General features: G+C 39.9%; 1 protein-coding gene across 1 annotated transcript in view; it reads right to left on the reverse strand.

The window, feature by feature from the left end:
- Positions 1-4,525: 4,525 nt before the first annotated feature.
- The window catches only part of prx (periaxin), a 59,960-nt gene continuing 41,728 nt past the window's right edge, over positions 4,526-22,757 (reverse strand). Inside the window, exons 8-11 of the mRNA XM_051958263.1 lie at positions 21,986-22,179; positions 21,672-21,898; positions 6,969-20,785; positions 4,526-5,779 (exon numbers count right to left, since the gene is read on the reverse strand). Of these exons, the coding sequence (XP_051814223.1) occupies positions 5,502-5,779; positions 6,969-20,785; positions 21,672-21,898; positions 21,986-22,179 (14,516 nt within the window). The 3' untranslated portion in view covers positions 4,526-5,501. The remainder of the gene's footprint in view (positions 5,780-6,968; positions 20,786-21,671; positions 21,899-21,985; positions 22,180-22,757) is intronic.

Below are 22,757 nucleotides of genomic sequence, written 5' to 3' on the forward strand. Positions count from 1 at the left end.
TCCAAAAGACAAAACATAAATGGGCTGATTTTTTAAAATTTAATTTAAATATTTTTGAAATCTATTATCAGTAGCAATTTCCTTTTTTGCTAATTTTCTATAGTTTTTTTCCCCAAAGAATTGTTCTTTTCATAATGCCTTATCAGCACTGCACATACTGCATGAACATATGACGAATCAAATCTGAATCTTGAATATTTGAAAAATCTGGACAAAAACATTCTAAATTTTCAGTGATAAAATCATTAAAACACATCCGTCATGTATTTTGGTTCATTCGTAGATTTATTATAGGCCTTATATAGGAAATGCAAAATCTGCTTGGTCAAAAGATCAAAAGCACATAGTTCTGGCCAACTGATGTTTCATAATATATTAGCATTGCTTTATGTATATCTCCAAGGATAAATATTTTAAAAAAATGAAACAGTTTTCTACATGTTAGGGAATAAGAAAGCTAATTGGAGCATCATTTTTTTCATTTCCAGTGTCATTGGAAGTCCGTTTTAAGAGTCCAGCAGGCGTCAGTGTTGTGGTGTTGATTTTAGTTATGCTCATTTCACACTTAAACAGCAAAATTACTTGGTTAGAGACACAAAAAATGTCTAAAATACGAACATTTCACTACATGTTTGAAGCTTCTCCTCCATTTTCTGGACCAGCAGGATGACGAGTCCTGGTTAGCTGAGAAGACACCGCAGTTTTATGCTTTTAAATTCACTTTTATTGACCTGTTATTGCTCCTTTTCAAAGAAGAGGATGGCTTTGAAAACAGGTAAAAGTTATAATCAACCGCAAATAGAACATTCAGTTTATTAGGAGCACGAAAAAAAATGCATAAAAACACTACAGCACAAGAGACACTTCTGAATACTCTAAGGACTGACAGAGGTGTCGGTGAAGCTGGTGAGATGTGATGTAAATAATCTAGATCAGGGGTGTCAAACATGTGACCCGTGGGCCAAAACCGGCCCTCCAGAGGGTCCAATCCGGCCCACTGGACGACTTTGTAAAGTGTCAAAATCACAGAGAAGACATTAACTGCAGATTGTTATTTTGTAAAACTATAAATTTAAAATAATTTCCAGACCAGGACAAGTTGCTTTGATCATAAAGTAAAATACTAGATTGTTCTTTTGTAATTTTGTGTCTCGTTTTTGTAATATTTTGTCTTGTTTTTGGACTTTTTCTTGTCTGACTTCAGTTGTTTGTCTCATGTGTTTGTCATTTTGTGTTTTCTTTTAGTCTCGCTCGCGTTTTGTGACTTATTTTGTGTTTTTCTTTATTCGTAGTTTTGTGTATCGTTCGTGTCGTTTTGGGTTTTTTTGTCTCGCTTGTGTTGTTTTGTTTCTCGTTTCTGTCATTTTTGGTCTTATTTGTGTATTTTTTGTTCGGTTTTTATCGCTTTGTAGCTTTTTTGCCTAATGTTTTTTTCTTTTTTGTTTCGTTTCATGTCGTTTTTGTTGATTTTTGTTTGTTCTTTTGTCTGACTTTTGTCGTTTTGACCATAAAGTAAAATACTAGATCATTCAGTTCCAGATTCCTGTGACTAAATGTGTCTTTGTAGATAAACTGTGATCTATAAGTTGTAATGTGTAAATGATAAACTGAGGCTTAATGCTGTTGAAATAAACTTATTTTTCTTAACAAATTTCAGGTTGTTCATGATGTTTTGTAAAAGATAATTCCTTAAATGTGAACATTTTCAGGACATACTTTTTTGCACTGAAACAAATTATTTATAGCCTGTTGTGCTGATGTTACCCCCTAAGATGAGTTTGGCACCATTGACGTAAACGACGTAAACGATGTAGGCAGGAAATGCAGCCGGTGACGCTGCAGTCTCCGGTTGTGTGGCACCGATCGCCTCTCATACGGCATTAATCTGCCCTCACATAGGCTCACCCTGGAGCCTACGTTTCACAGCATCATCACAGCAGCAGATGAGTAGACTGGAACACACACACACACTCACACACACACACACAATGGGAAGACGTCATGCACCCATGTGTCCAGTTTACCACTCTCAGACGTCTTTCCAAGATCCTCATTCATTTCCTTTTTTAAAATTTATATCTTGTGTCTGTTTTTTCTGTCTTTTCTTTATTTTGCTGAGAATAAATTGTTCCTCTAAATATGTTGCAGTGACTGTGCTTTTTCCTCCACAGTGGATGCCTACAGTACTGTTGTCTGTGGAGTGAAGAATGTGACATAACAGTGAGAAGCCCTGCAGTGTTTTCTATGGGATCCCTTCTTATTATGTCTTTATTATACACAAACCAAAGCAGAAAAGCAGCGTTTAATAATAGAAACTGAGAGGATACAGCTGCACTGATATTAAGAAATGAACATGGGGTCTTTCAGTGTTGCTGTCTGCTTTTGCTTTTTTTTCTTCTTTACTTTACTTGGGGGGCTTCTGTGTCTATTTTTTAAAGCCATTTTACACATTTAAAGAAAATAAATCAGTAAACACCACAGGAGCTGCAGCATTCATTTGCCTCCATGTTCAGTCAGCGCTTCCAGCTAACATATGGCTGCAAACTGAAGCATGCAGGCCGACAGCTGACGGTATCTAAACATCTGAAAGAGCTAAGCTTCTCTTTAGAAATTCTGTTTCTGTCCTCTGATGTTTCCTGCATAGCAGAGATGAAGATGTGGTTTATTCTAGCTTTTTTTGCATGCCAAAATAGTTTTTAAAATACTGATGGTTGGTTCAAAATTAGTCAAAATGTTCAAACAGGAAGTTAAAATATTTTTTTCAAAAAAAAAAAAAATCAAGAAAATTTGTCAAAACTGTAAAGATCCTAATATTCAGAATGCATATTCAAGTCAAAATTGAGGCACATATTTGAAAATAATTTTTAAAATGAGTTATAATTTTGAGACTGGAATATTTGAGAATATTTTTTTCTTTCCATATCATGCATCTCTATTAGCTCCAATTCCCTCTACAACCCTGCAAAGAACAAGGACATTAGAGATGATTCTGGTTGATAGACTTTAAGTGGATGCACAGAAAACCCCAATGAGGTCAGAACAAAACAGCAGGAAACACATTTTAACGTGTTTTTTTTGGTGTGGATATTGTTTTATTGATGTAACAACTTAACCAACATTCTCTCCAATGCAGCTCTCTGACAAAACACTTGGCACTAAAAAACCCTCAGAATCTAAAATGAAGACTTTGTTTAAACCAGGAAGGTAAAAATCTCTATACAAGTAGATGCTGTAGTTAATGAAACTAATCTGGGAGCTTTTAAAAATGCATTTCATCACAATTTTTAAACGTTTTACATCCATTTGGAAAATCTGATCATGCATCCAGTTCTCAAATGGTAAATATGACATTTGGTAATGGAGACTGAATTAAAAAGACAGTAAAATAAATATTCAATCAATTTAAAATTTAAAAACTGGGTAAAGACACTTAATAAAAATCCTTATACATACCTGACACTTACTTCACATATCTTTAGAAATGTGTGGATATTAAATAGATCATTGTCAGGTTATTAAATGCATTTTCATTCAAGGAAAACATGATCAGATACTGCAAAATTATAAGGAGATAAGTTTAGATTTGATGCCTTAAACACGACAACCAGTTCTCAGATGTTAAATTTGACATTTGGTAATAACATCTAAATTCGAAGGACCATAAAATGAATATTTAATCAATTTAAACTTTAAACTGAGGTCAGGAAAACGGGGTAAAGGCATTTAATACAAATGATTTTACTAATCTGACAATGACTTCATGTATCTTTAGAAATATGTGAATACTAAACAGATCAATGTCATGTTATTTAAAGCATTTCAATTAAAGGAAAACATGATCAGATCCGGCAAAACTTTGAGGTGGTGAGTTTAGATTGAATTTCTTGAACACTACAATCAGTTTTCAAATGGTAAAATATGACATTTTTGAATAAAATTTCAAATAAAGGACAATAGAATAAATATTTAATTGATTTAAACTTGAAATTGAGGTCAGGAAAAAGGGGTAAAGGCACTAAATAAAAATATTTTTGCTGATCTGACAGTTACTTCCTGTATCTTTAGAAATGCGTGGATATTAAATAGATATTGTAATATTATTAAATGCATTTCAATTAAAGTAAAACATGATCAGATCCTGCAAAACTTTAAGGAGGTAAGTTTAAATTTAATGCCCTAAACACTACAACCAGTTCTCGGATGACAAAATATAACCTTTTGATAATAAAACTTCAATTTCCCATTGTAAAGACAGATAAATAATACCTAATCAATTAAACCTTTAACTGAAGGTGAAGAAAAAGGCGTAAAGGCACTTCGTAAACAGGCTTTTTTTCTCCAAATCTGACAGATATTTCTCTGCGTTTAGAAATATGTGAAATATTAAACAAAATAATGCCAGATTATTAAAGAAAAACATGCCTTGTCCTTCTTATTTTGGATGAAAGGCTTGCCACTCCTTAGCTAATCTCATTGTAGCTGCCTTTCAGTGATGTTGTTTGGTTTAAGAGAAAAAGACGTAAAGTTTCAACTCCTGCAGTTTATTCCATTAAAGCCCAACAGCATCTATAAACCCCCAGATTTGCTCTCGATGTTTTGAACCTCAGCTATCACAAAATATACAGTGGCACCCCTCCATGGCAGTGTACAGTAAAAACATGAATATAAAATGGATTAGCAGCAGGTTGGCCTAAATGTTTGAGAGCAAAACCTGAAACCAGAAGGTCGCAGGTTCGATCCCTACAGCAGAAAAGGAGCCCAGAGCGTCCTGCTCACTCACCGTGACTATCTCTGGGAAACAGCACCAGCTAAAGTAGGCATCTATGGCAGAAAATATAGCTTATAATGTCAAAAAGCTCACACTTGTCCTTCAAGACAAACAAAATAGGTTATCAGGTCAAAGAAAATACCATTTCTACTCCTGACCGGTGAATAGGAAAATAATTACATATTGGATTGAAGGGATTCAGCGTCAGAAAAGCAATTATATAGTCGTATTTACATGAATATTTGTCTGGCCTGTGCTGTGGTGGTTCATTAGTTTTGGACTAATCATAAAATCTAATCCATGATGCGAGTTATTCATCCTGAACGCACCGACAACAATAAATAATGAAGCAAAATGGCGCGTTTACATTCAGAGTGAAACCTTAAAAACCAAACACAATCGGATAAATAATTAAAACTAAACTAACAAAACTCAAAGAACAGTAACAAAAAGAAAATAGTCACATGTAAAATGAAAAAAAGGTAGTGTATATATTACTCTGTTGCTGTAATAATGACAATAATGCTGGTTGATGAAAAGTCATTTCATCACATTCATACCTCAACTAGTAAAATATAAAATAAAGACTTTCAGGGCTACTTTAATAGAGGTTTGCCATGTTGCAGGCGTAGCTCACAAGAACACTGCAACCTCAGCAAAAAAATAAACAACAACAACAAAAACAACAACAAAGAAAAAATTAAACAACACTTAAGGTATCATTACAGCATCCTCAGAAGTCCGTCACCTGGCGGGTCGTCGTCGTCGTCGTGGTCGCAGATTCGCCCGACTCCGTGGTGACCAGTTGCCGGGTGATCCTGGTGGTCTTGGTCACCGTGGTGACAGTTCCCTCATCGGTGGAGGAGACGTGGCGCTCTTCGGACATTTGCTCGGAGGTGAAGTCGAGCGCCGAGGTGTGGAGGCAGAAGGATCCCGAGACGTCGACCTCGCCACCGACTTCACCCTTCCGCTGGGCCCGAGGAGAACCTTCAGGGGTTATCTGGAGGAACCCTACGAGAGGGGAGAGGAAAGGAAACAAGGAAAGGAGAGTAGGATAGGTGACGAGATCAAGAAGGAAACTCAGTCTTGTGTAGCAGAGACAGAACAGAAGATGATAGATTAATGACGTATAGAGAAAAAAACCTGGCAAAAGTAATAGCAGCTATCAAAAACTAGAACATTCTAAAGAATAAGTTTCTTTTGTCAGTAAATATTTCCTACTATAACTATACATAAAGTATTATTTATACAAGTACGTTTTATTTTGAAAAGCCAGCATGTTTAACAAACCCTAATATTTGAGACCTTTCAGCTTTTACTTTAAAAGTGTATCAATCAGCCAATCAGGAGTGAGTCACTGGTTGGTTACGGTGAGCAGAGCAGGCAGACTAAGAATTAGACCCTCAAACAAAAAGTCAAAGCTCAAAAACTATAATTTGTATGGGACAAATTCTTTCACCATTTGAAGCAAAATCTTGCTTTGAACAAGCTAATGTATTTTCATGTTTGTACTGCATATTTTACAGGTTCGGCGGTTGTCTATTTCTGATTTTTACCTCAAATTTTGGGGCTCAGATATAAAGGGAGTTGATGAGAGCTTTGGTCAATTCACTTTATGCCCTGGTGTGATTTATAAAACTGTAAATCTTATAGTAATGAGAATCATACTGAGTGAAAGAGGACAGAAACACCAACATTTGTATGTATAAATTATTCATGTAGAGTTGAAATTGTGAGGACACAAGGTCAATTGCACTTTTTTTTTATAAAAGAACAAAGACAATGGATTTTTTTTAAATTTGCAAAACTTAAACTGCGACTGCATGAAAACTGTAAAAGAAATTAAACCACGGATATGGAGGAATAACATTTAAAGCCTTGTAACCCGCTTAAACTTTGAATGAAGTTTCTAGTGTACAGTATGCCGGAGCTACAAGGTTCCAAGAATAGCTTGGTTTTGAGCAACTTCAAAACAGTTTCTTTGGAAATTTCCCAAAGGACGCAAGACAAATCATTAAAAAAAATTCACAGCATGCCATTTCTGATCAAACTGCACGTTTTGATGTCTAATTTATTCCAGTTTTCTCAAAGCTAAATGCTGAAAATCATGTAGAAGACTGTAAGACTAGGCGTGCTTTTAATTGACACAGTTATGTATAGTGTAGCGCATATTGTGATCAATTCTATTTCAGTTTGGTACCTGTGGAGTGTGGCTTCAGACTGATTTTCGGGACCTTGAACCAAGAAGAAGAAGATTCTTTTTCTTCAGATTCCCTGCCCTCCATCTCGGTCCAGCCCTGAAACTTTGTCGAGGTGAACTCCAGGAAACCGGGAGGCGACTCTGAGCTGTCCCTGTCCAGCATTTCTGTTCTGGCGTGAGATGATACCACCTCCTTCGAAGACTCCTCAGAGAAACCCGCAAAGGCCATCTTGCCTGGTTTTACTTTAATGTCTCTCCTGATTTCTCCTGGTGAAGGACCTGGGTTCTCCTCCCCCGCAGACATCTTGCCGTATGGGCTGGTGAACTCCACCTTTGGAAGTTTGATTTTACTGCCAAATGTCCCTTTGTCGTCCTTGGAGCCTTTGTGAGCATCTTTTTCGCCATTCAGGCTTGAATTTGAACCTTCTCCCTTGTGAGCAACATCCAATGAACCCGATTTGCCTGAAGAAAATGATACTTTTGGCAGTTTAAGCTTTCCTCCCTTTGACTTCTCCTCTTCCTCCCCTCCTTTTTCTGCAACTGATTTCTCTTTGGACTTCCCAAAGCTTGGTTTCATTTTGATCTTGGGTATCTTCACCTTGACGTCCTCCATCTCAGCTTCAGCTGTTGCCTCCTCTTTTAGGAGGCTTGTGCTTGGAGACTGTTCATCTGTTGCTGGAGGATTCACCAAAACAAAAACAGCCTTTTTCACTTTGGGCATTTTAGGGCCCTCATACTCGATTTCCTGCCCATATATGTTCATCCTTCCTTCAGGAGAGGACATGGAGGGTAAAGGAACACCAAACTTTGGAATTTTGATTTTCTTTCCTTTTTCCGTTTTATCGTCGTCTTCATCTGGTGATGTGCCGATATCAAAGTCTATGTCTGGTATCCTGGGGACTTTGACTTCTGCACCTTCGACTCTTGTTCCTGCTTTCAGACTAACGCTTGGTTGCGTAATTTCTGGCCCTGAGATGTTAACACGATCTTTATGTCCATTGTGGGTTCCAGCTTCACTGTCTGCTGCTACACCTCCACCCACTTTCTTTTTTGGCATGCCAATCTTGAATTTTGTTCCTTTAACTTTAGGCCCCTTTATTTTGCTGGTTGTTCCCGACGTGTTGAGATCCAAGTCAGGTAGCTCGACTTTTTTTCTGTCCTTCTTGCCTTCTCCTCTGTCAAGTTCTAGATCTCCTTTGGGACCTTTGATGTCTATTGTTGGCATCTTGAGTTTCATACCTTTGTGTTCTCCCTCAACGTGCAAATCAGCTTCAACGTGTGCTCCAGTGTCCAGATCTGGTGATGGGACTTGTGACATTTTCAGTTCCCCTTCTGTCTTTGGCATTGATATTTCCCCCTTTGGAAGTTTAAAATCTGGACCTGTGACTTCCATCTCCAAAACAGAGACTTCAATATCTTTACTTTTACCTTTAGGAAGAGAAATATCTACTTTTGGCATCTTGATATGTGGCATTTTGATGCCTCCTCCCTCTGCCTCCATTTTCTCTGCTGGTGCATCAATATTTGCTTTTCCTTTAGGGATGGATATGCTCACATTGGGCATCTTGAACTGTCCACCATCTCCCTTAATGTCCACATCTGGACCTTCGACCGAAGGCTTTCCTTTAGGCAGAGATATGTCAACATGTGGCATTTTCATGTGAGGCATTTTGAATTTTCCTCCTGCATCTCCAACTTCAACATCTGGGCCTTCAGTTTTACCTTTAGGTAGTTTTATATCAACTGAAGGCATACTGATGTGTGGCATTTTAAATTTCCCGCCTTCTCTTTGAATTTCCACATCGGGACCTTCAACCTTTCCTTTAGGCAGAGAGATATCAATGTCTGGCATTTTCATTTGAGGCATTTTGAATTTTCCTCCTGCATCTCCCTCTATGTCTATCTCTGGACCTTCAGTTTTTCCTTTGGGTAGTTTTATGTCAACTGAAGGCAAACTGATATGTGGAATCTTAAATCTTCCACCTTCTCCTTTAAGCTCCACATCTGGACCTTCAAGTTTCCCTTTGGGCAGAGATACGTCAACATCTGGCATCTTCATATGAGGCGTTTTGAATATTCCTCCTGCATCTCCTTCCAACTCAACATCTGGACCTTCAATTTTTCCTTTGGGCAGTTTTATATCAACTGAAGGCATACTGATGTGAGGCATCTTAAATCTTCCACCTTCTCCTTTGACCTCCAAATCTGGACCTTCAACTTTCCCTTTTGGCAGAGAGATATCGATATCTGGCATTTTCATTTGAGGCATTTTGAATTTTCCTCCTGCATCTCCTTCTACGTCTACCTCTGGACCTTCAGCTTTTCCTTTAGGTAGTTTTACATCAACTGAGGGCATGCTGAGATGTGGCATCTTGAATTTTCCACCTTCTCCTTTAAGCTCCACATCTGGACCCTCAACTTTCCCTTTGGGAAGAGAGATATCTACGTCTGGCATTTTCATATGTGGCATTTTGAATTTTCCTCCTGCATCTCCTCCTACTTCAACATCTGGACCTTCAATTTTTCCTTTCAGTAGTTCAATATCAATTGAAGGCATACTGATGTGAGGCATCTTACATTTACCACCTTCTCCTTCAATGTCTACATGTGGACCTTCAACTTTTCCCTTAGGTAAAGAGATGTCAAGGTCTGGCATTTTCATTCGAGGCATTTTGAATTTTCCTCCTGCATCTCCGACTTCAACATCTGGACCTTCAATTTTTCCTTTCGGTAGTTTTATATCAATTGAAGGCATACTGATGTGCGGCATCTTAAATTTACCACCTTCTCCTTTAATGTCTACATCTGGACCTTCAACTTTTCCTTTAGGTAAAGAGATGTCAGGGTCTGGCATTTTCAGTTGAGGCATTTTGAATTTTCCTCCTGCATCTCCCTTCATTTCAACATCTGGACCTTCAGCCTTCCCTTTGGGCAAAGAAATGTCAACAGAGGGCATGCCAAGATGTGGCATCTTGAATTTTCCACCTTCGCCTTTGACCTCCACATCAGGACCTTCAACTTTTCCTTTAGGTAAAGAGATGTCAAATTCTGGCATTTTCATTTGGGGCATTTTGAATTTTCCTCCTACATCTCCTATTTCAATATCTGGACCTTCAATTTTTCCTTTCGGTAGTTTTATATCGACTGAAGGCATACTGATGTGTGGCATCTTGAATTTGCCACCTTCTCCTTTAACTTCCACATCTGGACCTTCAACCTTTCCTTTAGGCAGAGAAATATCAATGTCTGGCATTTTCATATGGGGCATTTTGAATTTTCCTCCCACATCTCCCTCTACGTCTACCTCTGGACCTTCAGTTATTCCTTTGGGTACTTTTATATCAACTGAAGGCATACTGACATGTGGCATCTTAAATTTGCCACCTTCTCCTTTAACTTCCAGATCAGGACCTTCAATTTTTCCTTTGGGCAAAGAGACATCAAATTCTGGCATTTTCCAGTGAGGCAATTTGAATTTTCCCCCAGTACTTCCTTCTACTTCAACATCTGGGCCTTCAATCTTTCCTTGGGGCAGTGAAATATCAACAGAGGGCATTTTTAGATATGGCATTTTGAATTTGTCACCTTCACCTTTGATCTCCACCTCTGGTCCTTCAATCTTTCCTTTGGGCAGAGATATGTCAATATCTGGCATTTTCATTTGAGGCATTTTGAATTTTCCTCTTCCTTCAATTTCAACATCTGGTCCCTCTAATGTCCCTGTCTTTCCTCCAGATATGTCAGTACTTGTCATTTTGAAACCAGGGATTCTGAATTTGCCCCCCTCACCTTCTACATCAACATCTGGTTTATCAATTTTACCAGTTTTTAGTTTTGGTAGGGTTATGTCAACAGTGGGCATTTTGACATGAGGCATTTTAAATTTGCCTCCTCCATCTACCTCCACATCTGGTCCAAGAAGTTCTCCAGACTTCCCTTTGGGAAAGGATACGTCTATTGATGGCATTGTTATTTGAGGCATTTTGAATTTTCCTTCACCTCCTTTAAGCTCCACTTCTGGTCCTTCAATCTTTGGAGACTTTCCTTTTGGTAGGGACACATCCAAGTCTATTTTGGGGATGGAGACATCGATTGTTGGCATTTTTGGAATTTTGAGGCTTCCCTCATATCCTTTAATGTCTGCCTCTGAAACATCAACTTCTGCTTTGGGGAGAAGAACCTCAGTCTCTGGTGTTTTAGCTGCTGGTAGTGACAGCTCAACAGAAGGCATCTTGACTTTGGCCTTAGCTTCAACATCTCCACTAGGCTTACCTAAATCTTTTTCTTTCGAGCCAAATCCTGGCATGGAAAACTTTGGCAGTTTGAGTGTAACGTCAGGTCCATGGAAGCCTCCTTTTGCTCCAGCATCTGCTGCCAGTTTAGCATCAACGTCCCGTTCTGGGAGTTGAACCTTTGGTGATGACATTTTAAACTTGGGGAACTTAATTTTGTATTTTGACTTGTCTTCTGGACCCTCAATATTGATTTCTGGCTTTGGAACATCAATTTTCCCCTTCTTCACTTTCACATCTACATCAGGGCAAGACACAGACACATCTGCATCCTTTTTCGATAATCCAAATGAGGGCATTTTGATTTTAGGTTTCTTCATCTTGACTTTGCCATCTCCATCAAACTCGACTGATGGTGCTCTAATCTCTCCTTCCACATGTGGTGGACTGAGGGAAATGTCTCCTTTGGGTCCTGATATCTCAAAATCTCCACTCTTTATCTTTGCACCAAACCTCGGAAGAGTGAATCCGGGGGCTTTGAGGGAAACATCAGGTAGCTCAAAGCTTCCCCCTGAAGAAGGCCTGCCTCCCTCTGCTTTCAGAAGCTCCACTTCCACATCATCACCTTTAGGTTTGTTGAGGCCAAAGTCGAGATCCACCTTTGGAGCTGAGATGTCAACTGTTGGCAATTTGACTGTGGGGAGTTTGAGGGAAGCACCTGGACCTTCTACACCACCTGCCTCTATGTCTACACCCTTAACTTTCAACTTGGCTGGATTAATACCTCCCTTGAGACCAGGCATTTCCAAATCTCCTGATGCACCGGTGTCCACTTTGAGGCCTTTATCTTTCCGACCAGAGGGGAGACTGAGGTCAAGATCAAACTTAGGCAGGTTTATGTCAAGACTTGGCATGTGGAGTCCACCACCTTTTTTATCAATATTAACTTTTGGCCCTTTAATCTTTCCTGTTCCAGATGGCCCTTCAAAATTGATATCACCCTCCACTTTCCCTGATGGAACTGAAATATCAACAGTTGTCACTGCAATCTTTCCTCCCTTCATCTCAGGTCCTTCCAGTTTGACACCACCTTCTGGCAAGTTCACCTTTGGAAGTGAAACATCCAGTTTGGGCATTTTAAATTTCCCTTCTTTTACCTCAGGACCCTCAACATCCAGGTTGACTTCAGCCTTTCCTTTGGAGAGTGAAATGTCCATGTCTGGCATCTCAATCTTTGGTCCTTTAATGTCTGGACCTTTTGGTAAAGACACATCAAACTTTGGCATTTTAAACTTACTGCCCTTCAACTCAGGACCTTCAACATCAAGGTCACCTTCAACTTTTCCTTTGGAGAGTGAAATATCAATGTCTGGCATCTCAATCTTTGGTCCTTTAATGTCTGGACCTTTTGGTAAAGACACATCAAACTTTGGCATTTTAAACTTACTGCTCTTCAACTCAGGACCTTCAACATCAAGGTCACCCTCAACTTTTCCTTTAGGGAGTGAAATGTCAAAAGTTGGCAGGTTAAACTTTCCTCCTTTAACATTAGGACCCTGGAGGTTGATGTCTACCTCTGGAGACTTCATTTTAGGGAGTGACACATCACCTTTGATGTCAGGTCCTTCAATATCAACATCGACTCCCTTTGCTTTGAATTTAGGAAGAGAAATATTAACTGAGGGCAAGTGAAACTTGCCACCTTTACCGGTTTGTCCATCAATGTCAATGTCCACATCTGCCGTCGCCTCTGGAGGTGAAATATCAGCAGAAGGCATTTCGATTTTTCCTTTCACATTTGGTCCTTCCACTTTGGCATCAAATGTTGGGAGACTGACTTTTGGCAAAGAAACATCAATTTTGGGCATTTTGAACTTTCCTCCTTTCACCTCAGGGCCTTCCACATTTATGTCACCCTCAACATTGGCTTTTGGAAGTGAAACATCAACAGCTGGGATTTTGAGCTTTCCTCCTTTAACATTAGGACCCTCTAGACTGACATCTACATCAGGAGATTTAATTTTAGGCAGAGAAACATCAAGAGATGGCATCTTTAGCTTTCCACCTTTAACCTCAGGGCCTTCAGCATCTATCTCTGGTCCTTTTGCCTTCATTTTAGGAAGGTTGATGTCAATAGAGGGCATATGGAACTTGCCTCCTTTGCCAGAGGGTCCTTCAACTTCAATTTCTCCTCCAGATTTTCCTTTGGGGAGTGAAATATCGATGTCTGGCATCTCAATCTTTGGTCCCTTGATATCGGGGCCTTTTATTTTGACATCACCCTCTGGGAGATTCACCTTTGGTAAAGACACATCAAACTTTGGCATTTTAAACTTACTGCCCTTCACCTCAGGGCCTTCGACGTTCAGGTCACCTTCAACTTTTCCTTCTGGAAGTGAAATGTCACCTTTAAGTTCAGGTCCTTCAATATCAACATCAGCTCCCTTTGTTTTTATCCTAGGACGAGAGAAATCAATTGAGGGCAAGTGAAACTTGCCTCCTTTACCAGTATTTCTCTCAACATCAACATCTGCCTTTACTTTTCCTTTTGGGAGTGAGACATCGATGCTTGGCATTTCAATTTTTCCTTTAACATCAGGTCCTTCCAGTTTGACACCACCTTCTGGCAGGTTCACCTTTGGAAGTGAAACATCCAGTTTGGGCATTTTGAATTTGCCTCCTTTTACCTCAGGACCCTCAACATCCAGGTCAACTTCAGTCTTTCCTTTGGGGAGTGAAATGTCCATGTCTGGTATGTTGACTTTCCCTCCTTTAAGTTCTGGACCTTCAATGTTTATCTCTGGTCCTTTTGCTTTCATTTTAGGAAGGTTGATGTCAATAGAGGGCATATGGAACTTGCCTCCTTTGCCAGAAGGTCCTTCAACTTCAATTTCTCCTCCAGCTTTTCCTTTGGGGAGTGAAATATCGATGTCTGGCATCTCAATCTTTGGTCCTTTGATGTCCGGACCTTTTGGTAAAGACACATCAAACTTTGGCATTTTAAATTTACTGCCCTTCAACTCAGGACCTTCAACATCAAGGTCACCCTCAACTTTTCCTTTAGGGAGTGAAATGTCAAAAGTTGGCAGGTTAAACTTTCCTCCTTTAACATTAGGACCCTGGAGGTTGATGTCTACCTCTGGAGACTTCATTTTAGGGAGTGACACATCACCTTTGATGTCAGGTCCTTCAATATCAACATCGACTCCCTTTGCTTTGAATTTAGGAAGAGAAATATTAACTGAGGGCAAGTGAAACTTGCCACCTTTACCGATTTGTCCATCAATGTCCACATCTGCCTTCGCCTCTGGAGGTGAAATATCAGCAGAAGGCATTTCGATTTTTCCTTTCACATTAGGTCCTTCCACATTGGCATCGAATTTTGGGAGACTGACTTTTGGCAAAGAAACATCAATTTTGGGCATTTTGAACTTTCCTCCTTTCACCTCAAGGCCTTCCACATTTATGTCACCCTCAACATTGGCTTTTGGAAGTGAAACATCAACAGCTGGGATTTTGAGCTTTCCTCCTTTAACATCAGGACCCTCTAGACTGACATCTACATCAGGAGATTTAATTTTAGGCAGAGAAACATCAAGAGATGGCATCTTTAACTTTCCACCTTTAACTTCAGGGCCTTCAGCATCTATCTCTGGTCCTTTTGCCTTCATTTTAGGAAGGTTGATGTCAATAGAGGGCATATGGAACTTGCCTCCTTTGCCAGAAGGTCCTTCAACTTCAATTTCTCCTCCAGCTTTTCCTTTGGGGAGTGAAATATCGATGTCAGGCATCTCAATCTTTGGTCCTTTGATGTCCGGACCTTTTGGTAAAGACACATCAAACTTTGGCATTTTAAACTTACTGCCCTTCAACTCAGGACCTTCAACATCAAGGTCACCTTCAACTTTTCCTTTGGAGAGTGAAATATCAATGTCTGGCATCTCAATCTTTGGTCCTTTAATGTCTGGACCTTTTGGTAAAGACACATCAAACTTTGGCATTTTAAACTTACTGCCCTTCAACTCAGGACCTTCAACATCAAGGTCACCCTCAACTTTTCCTTTAGGGAGTGAAATGTCAAAAGTTGGCAGGTTAAACTTTCCTCCTTTAACATTAGGACCCTGGAGGTTGATGTCTACCTCTGGAGACTTCATTTTAGGGAGTGACACATCACCTTTGATGTCAGGTCCTTCAATATCAACATCGACTCCCTTTGCTTTGAATTTAGGAAGAGAAATATTAACTGAGGGCAAGTGAAACTTGCCACCTTTACCGGTTTGTCCATCAATGTCCACATCTGCCTTCGCCTCTGGAGGTGAAATATCAGCAGAAGGCATTTCGATTTTTCCTTTCATATTAGGTCCTTCCACATTGGCATCGAATTTTGGGAGACTGACTTTTGGCAAAGAAACATCAATTTTGGGCATTTTGAACTTTCCTCCTTTCACCTCAGGGCCTTCCACATTTATGTCACCCTCAACATTGGCTTTTGGAAGTGAAACATCAACAGCTGGGATTTTGAGCTTTCCTCCTTTAACATCAGGACCCTCTAGACTGACATCTACATCAGGAGATTTAATTTTAGGCAGAGAAACATCAAGAGATGGCATCTTTAACTTTCCACCTTTAACTTCAGGGCCTTCAACATCTATCTCTGGTCGTTTTGCCTTCATTTTAGGAAGGTTGATGTCAATAGAGGGCATATGGAACTTGCCTCCTTTGCCAGAGGGTCCTTCAACTTCAATTTCTCCTCCAGTTTTTCCTTTGGGGAGTGAAATATCGATGTCAGGCATCTCAATCTTTGGTCCTTTGATGTCCAGATCTTTTGGTAAAGACACATCAAACTTTGGCATTTTAAACTTACTGCCCTTCACCTCAGGGCCTTCGACGTTCGAGTCACCTTCAATTTTTTCTTCTGGAAGTGAAATGTCACCTTTAAGTTCAGGTCCTTCAATATCAACATCAACTCCCTTTGTTTTTATCTTAGGAAGAGAGAAATCAATTGAGGGCAAGTGAAACTTGCCTCCTTTACCAGTATTTCCCTCAACATCAACATCTGCCTTTACTTTTCCTTTTGGGAGTGAGACATTGATGCTTGGCATTTCAATTTTTCCTTTAACATCAGGTCCTTCCAATTTGACACCACCTTCTGGCAGGTTCACCTTTGGAAGTGAAACATCCAGTTTGGGCATTTTAAATTTCCCTTCTTTTACCTCAGGACCCTCAACATCCAGGTCAAATTCAGCCTTTCCTTTGGGGAGTGAAATGTCCATGTCTGGCATGTTGACTTTCCCTCCTTTAAGTTCTGGACCTTCAATGTTTATCTCTGGTCCTTTTGCTTTCATTTTAGGAAGATTGATGTTAATAGAGGGCATATGGAACTTGCCTCCTTTGCCAGAAGGTCCGTCAACTTCAATTTCTCCTCCAGCTTTTCCTTTGGGGAGTGAAATATCGATGTCTGGCATCTCAATCTTTGGTCCTTTGATGTCCGGACCTTTTGGTAAAGACACATCAAACTTTGGCATTTTAAATTTACTGCCCTTCAACTCAGGACCTTCAACTTCAAGGTCACCTTCAACTTTTCCTTTGGGGAGTGAAATATCAATGTCTGGCATCTCAATCTTTGGTCCTTTAATGTCTGGACCTTTTGGTAAAGACACATCAAACTTTGGCATTTTAAACTTACTGCCCTTCAACTCAGGACCTTCAACATCAAGGTCACCCTCAACTTTTCCTTTAGGGAGTGAAATGTCAAAAGTTGGCAGGTTAAACTTTCCTCCTTTTCCATCAGGGCTGGCAACACTTAGGTCACCTTCAATTTTTCCTTCTGGAAGTGAAATGTCACCTTCAAGTTCCAGTCCTTCAATGTCAACATCAGATCCCTTTGTTTTTATTTTAGGAAGAGTGAAATCAATTGAAGGCAAGTGAAACTTGCCTCCTTTACCACTGTGTCCTTCAATGTCAACATCTGCCTTTACTTTTCCTTTTGGTAATGAAGCATCAACAGCTGGCATTTCTACATTTCCCTCAGGTAAATTTGTTTTTGGAAATGAAATGCCAAATTTAGGCATTTTGAATTTGCCTGCTTTTACCTCAGAACCTTCAAGGTTGAGGTCAGCTTCAGCCTTTCCCTTGGGGAGTGAAATGTCAATGTCTGGCATGTTGACTTTTCCTCCTTTAAGTTTAGGACCTTCAATATTTACCTCTGGTCCTTTTGCTTTCATTTTAGGAAGATTAATGTCAATAGAGGGCATATGGAACTTGCCTCCTTTGCCAGAAGGTCCTTCTACTTCAATTTCTCCTCCAGCTTTTCCTTTGGGGAGTGAAATATCGATGTCTGGCATCTCAATCTTCCTGCCCTTCATGTCAGGTGCTTTTAATTTGACATCACCTTCTGGAAAATTTACTTTTGGTAATGAAATATCAAACTTTGGCATTTTTGTCTTTCCCCCTTTCACCTCCGGACATTCAACATTTATATCAACATCACCTTTTGCTTTTGGAAGTGAAATGTCAACATCTGGGCCCTCGAGGCTGACATCTGTACCAGGAGATTTTATTTTTGGAAGATTAATATTAATTGAAGGCATGTTAAACTTGCCTCCTTTAGCTCCAATGTCAACATCTCCTATTTTTCCCTTTGGGAGTGAAATATCAACATCTGGCACCTCCATTTTCCCCTTAATGTCTGGTCCTTCCACTTTTACGTTGCCCTCTGGCAGGTTCATCTTTGGAAGGGAAACATCAAATTTGGGCATTTTGAATTTTCCTGTTTTTCCTTCAGGACCTTCAACATTTATGTCAGCTTTGATTTTTCCTTTAGGAAGCTCAGCGTCAAGGGATGGAATTTCAATATTCCCATCTTTCCCAGAGCGAATGTCAATATCAATATCTCTTTTTGCTTTTCCTTTAGGAAGTGAGAGGTCGACTTTTGGCATTTCAAACTTTCCGCCTTTGACTTTTGGACCTTGAAAGTTCAGATCCCCTTCTGGAAATTCCACTGCAGGAAGGTTGATGTCTACAGATGGAAGGTTGAATTTGCCACATTTTCCTTCACCTTCAAAAGTTACATCACCTTCGAATGTGCCTTGAGGGGGTGAGATGTCAATAGTTGGCTTTTTTATTTCCCCACCTTTAATTTCTGGACCCTTGATGTTGACGTCACCTCGTTTTGTTTTTATTTTTGGGAGAGAAACATCAATTGAGGGCATATGAAAATGTCCTTTACTTTTAGTTTCTATGTCACCTTTGGCTTTTCCCTTTGGAAGTGAGATGTCATCAGAAGGTCCCTCAAGGCCAACATTTCCCTCAGGCATCTTCATCTTTGGTAGGGATACGTCAAATGAAGGCATCTTAAACTTTCCTCCTTTGCCCGTTTGTCCTTCAATATCCAATGTACCTTCCGCTTTTGGAAGAGAGATCTCAATTGAAGGCATGTCAGTTTTCCCTCCTTTAATCTCACCTTTCTCAGGCGATTTAAAGTCAGCTCCTTGTGTTTTGATCTGTGGCAGTGACACATCTAAAGAAGGCATCTGGAATGTCCCTCCTTTGACGTCAGGTCCTTCAATATCAACTTCTCCCCCTTTCATCTTCGGAAGAGAGACGTCAAAAGTTGGCATCTTAAACTTTCCGCCGCCACCGATGCCCTTGAGTTCCACGTTGCCCTCAATGTTTGGCTTGGAAAAGTCCACATTTGGGCCTTCTTGCTCCATTTCTGCTTCAGGTAGCTTCATTTTTGGGAGGGAAATGTCCACAGAGGGCATGTTGAATTTACCTCCTTTTACTACACTGCCGCCAGTGTCAAACTGTCCCTCTATGCCTCCTTGTGGAAGAGAAATATCGACTGCAGGCATCTCAATCTTTCCACCTTCGATTTCTGGTCCCTCCAAAGCAAATTCCCCCTCGGGTGACTTTAATTTTGGAAGAGATATATCACACGATGGCATTTTAAACTTGCCTCCTCTTCCCTCAATTTCAACTTCACCCTTTGGTTTACCTTTTGGAAGAGAAATATCTACTGATGGCACTTCAATCTCAGGTCCTTTTAGGTCAACATCAGCTCCAGATGTTCTTATCTTAGGGAGTTTAACATTGAGTGAAGGAATTTTAAATTTCCCTCCTTTTGCAGACGGACCTTCAAGTTCAGTGTCACTCTCCAGCTTTCCTTTAGGTAGAGAAATATCAACAGAAGGCAGATCAAGCTCAGATTCTTCTATGTCCACATTACCTTCTGGCTTTTTCATCTTTGGCAGAGAGACATCAATAGCAGGCATTTTGAATTTTCCACCCTTCTCAGCATGCCCTTCTACTTCGATATCCCCTTCCATTTTGCCTTTGTGTAGGGAAATATCAAGTGCAGGAATTTCAAATTTACCACTTTCAGCATCACCTGTCTTCATTTTTGGTAACGAGATGTCAAATAATGGCAACTGAAACTTTCCTTCCCCTTCGATATCAGTCATTCCTACTTTGCCTTTGGGAAGTGTCAAGTCCACTTTGGGCAACTTGAAACCTCCTTCCACTTCCGGTCTGCTTATGTTTACTTCTCCTTCTGGTGACTTCATTTTTGGGAGTGATATGTCAAAATCAGGCATTTTGAACTTTCCATCTCCGCCAACAAAAAGGTCCATATTGACGTCTTCTACCTCCGATGTCATCTTAGGGAGAGAGATGTCAACAGAAGGTAGGTTGAACTTCCCTCCACCTTCTGGACATTCAACGTCCACATCAGGTGACTCCTTCTTCGGTAGCGAGATACCAACCTTTGGCATGGAGATTTTGGGCCCTTTAAAAGTTCCCTCCACCTCATCCGGAATCCTCCGTCCAGCATCCAGTTCCAAGTCAACATCTGGCACAGAGATGTCAATGGCAGGCATGTTGAGCGATGTCTTTCCAGCTCCGTCGCACTCTGGGAGCGAAACATCAGCTTTTCCCTTCACTTTTGGTAAAGAAATATCAACAGAGGGCATTTGAATAGACGCAGCTTTTCCTGAGAGATCACCTTCCAGCTTTGGTTTGGTGATACTTGCCTCCCCATCTCCTCTGATTTCTACCTTTGGAGGTTTTATGTCTGGCATTTTCATCCCTTCAGCTTTTAACTTTATGTCACCATCGATCTCATTCGAATGACGCGAGAGTCTAACTTTCGGTAGTTTCAACTTCGGCATTCGGAGCTTTGAATCTACTTTTCCTTCAGCTGCATCAACTCCTCCTTTAATGTCCACTTTAGGAGCGTTGATTTCTGCTTTCCCTGATGGGACAGCGAACTCCACGTCAGGCGAGTTAAGTTTAGCACCTCCCTTCTCCAAGTCCACGGCTTTATCACCGGACCAACCAAACTCCACCGATGGCGGCTGGATGTTTATACTCGGAGGCTTCACTTCCACTGTTTCCAAAGAAGAGCCTGACTTTGCATGTTTGGTCTTAGGAAATGTGATCCCAAACTTGTTTCCTTTGGCTTTGGTTTTCACTTTTGCTCCAGGTATTTCAGATGGAGAGACATCCACTTGTCCCTCAAATCGTCCCGTTTCCATTTTTGCTTCTGTCTCTGCTCCAGCGTATCCTTTGGTTTTCATTCGGGGGAACCTGGAAGAACAAATGAGGAAACAAAATTATTATAAATTTCAATAAAGTTATGTTTGGTGTAATGCTTTGTGAAGGAAAACATACCAAAAAGATAATCGCTTGATGTCTTTGCTGTACAGGTAGCTTTGCATTACACTGCTTTGTAGAACTACTGTCAGAATTGGAGTTTTGTTTTGTGGTTCAGGTATGAAAGTTTGTGACCAAGTGCTTCATATTAAAAACCATTTGGTTTGTTGTGTACTATTGTGATATGAAGCAACATATGATTCACAAATTATCACTGGTTGACTTGTGTGCTCAAAGATGAAACGTTTGACGATTTCACTTTTTTCGTATTTCAACTTCACTATATTGAGAGATTTTTTGATCTACTTGTCCAGTACTGGAGATTCTGAATCAATGCCATGATGAGAAATAGAGAAAATTTCAGGAATTGTCTCTAATAGTTCTGGAGATATTGTCTTTTTAACAGCCTCAAATTTTAATGCATGAATAAACGTGCTAGAAGTAGGCTGATGAGCAGTTTTTAATTTTCTTTATATTTTGGAAAGTATTTCATATGTTAATCTAAAATTTCACATATAGCTTTATACATATTCAAAGTTTATCATTTAAAAACATCTGGCAAATCACAGATGATCGCGCAGAAATTGTTTAAAAAAAAACATATGATGGTGTAATTAACTTCAGATGAGCAAAGGAAACAATAATTCAATTTTAAAAACTGTCATGTATAGAATCAGCGTCTATGGTGGAGGGCGGTGGGAGAAAGCCAGTCTCAATGGGAGTCTCTATCCATGTTGAAGAGGAAAGAAGCTGTACATGATGTAACTGTGACCATTTCCGCATAGAAATAACCACTCAGAGATTGCATAAAAAGACCAACCTAATCCTCCTCTTTGCCTTTCCCACTGCTCCTTCTGCTTCCACCTTTGCACTCTTCCTCTGTTTGAACTTCGGCAGAGAAAACTCCACGTCCACGTCGCTCTTCTCTAGCCTGGGAGGCGTCCCTTCGATCACCAGCTCCTCCCGGTGCTTCTCCTTCAGCCTCTTCAGACCAAAGCGACCGCCTCTCTTCTTCTTGGCCTTGAACGGCTTGGTGCCCTTCACACTCTGAACAAGTCGGAAGAAAATCCTGTAAAAAATCTGCTTTATTTAAAACTACACGATTTAGTTTTGAGACCACAGACAATTAATTACCATTTTGGCCATCTTGGCTTTGGGACCTTTGACCTCCACGCTGGGGACTCGAGGCCGGATGCAGATCTCGGCTCCAGGGATGGTTCTCTTCAGCTGGAAGCTGACCTTGTAGGGTTCTGCACACTGAAGGATCTTCAGAGCGTCTTCATACCTCACATTGTCAAAGTAGACTTTGGCACTCAGCAACTGGTCACCTTCACACAGAGAACATCGTGAATTCGTGTATCCTGTGATAAATCCTGCACTGTAAATAAAAAAAATTGTGAAACTAACAATGACAATCTGGCAGCAAGGGTGTCAGAAAAAATGATGACATTCTGTACTCTTAAAACTGGAAAAACAACAAACATCTGTCAAACAGTGACATTTGTTTTCTGATTCAAATACTGCAAAACAGTGTAAATTTATGGTCACACATTGTACAAAAGCAGAAATGTTGACTTTTGATGTGGACATTGCATAGATTTTAGCTGTTTTTTTTAAAGTCAACATATAAATTAACACTCTTATGATTTTACTTGATATTATAACAGAATATCTGTAAAATAATGACATTCGTTTTCTGATTCAAATACTATAAACCACTGTAAGTTTCTTCTGGTCACACATGTATAAAGAAAGTTACTATTTCTAAGAAATATTGGACATTGATGTGAATATTATATAGATTTTTTAGCTTTTTTAAACTGAAATGTTTAATCTTTAAAAAAAACTTAAGTCAGGCTAATCAGTGGGATAATTGAAAATTGTTTTTGTCAGTAGCTTCTTTTCA

Source organism: Acanthochromis polyacanthus, chromosome 13 (genome assembly GCF_021347895.1).
Source record: "Acanthochromis polyacanthus isolate Apoly-LR-REF ecotype Palm Island chromosome 13, KAUST_Apoly_ChrSc, whole genome shotgun sequence".
NCBI classification, from domain to species: Eukaryota; Metazoa; Chordata; class Actinopteri; family Pomacentridae; genus Acanthochromis; species Acanthochromis polyacanthus.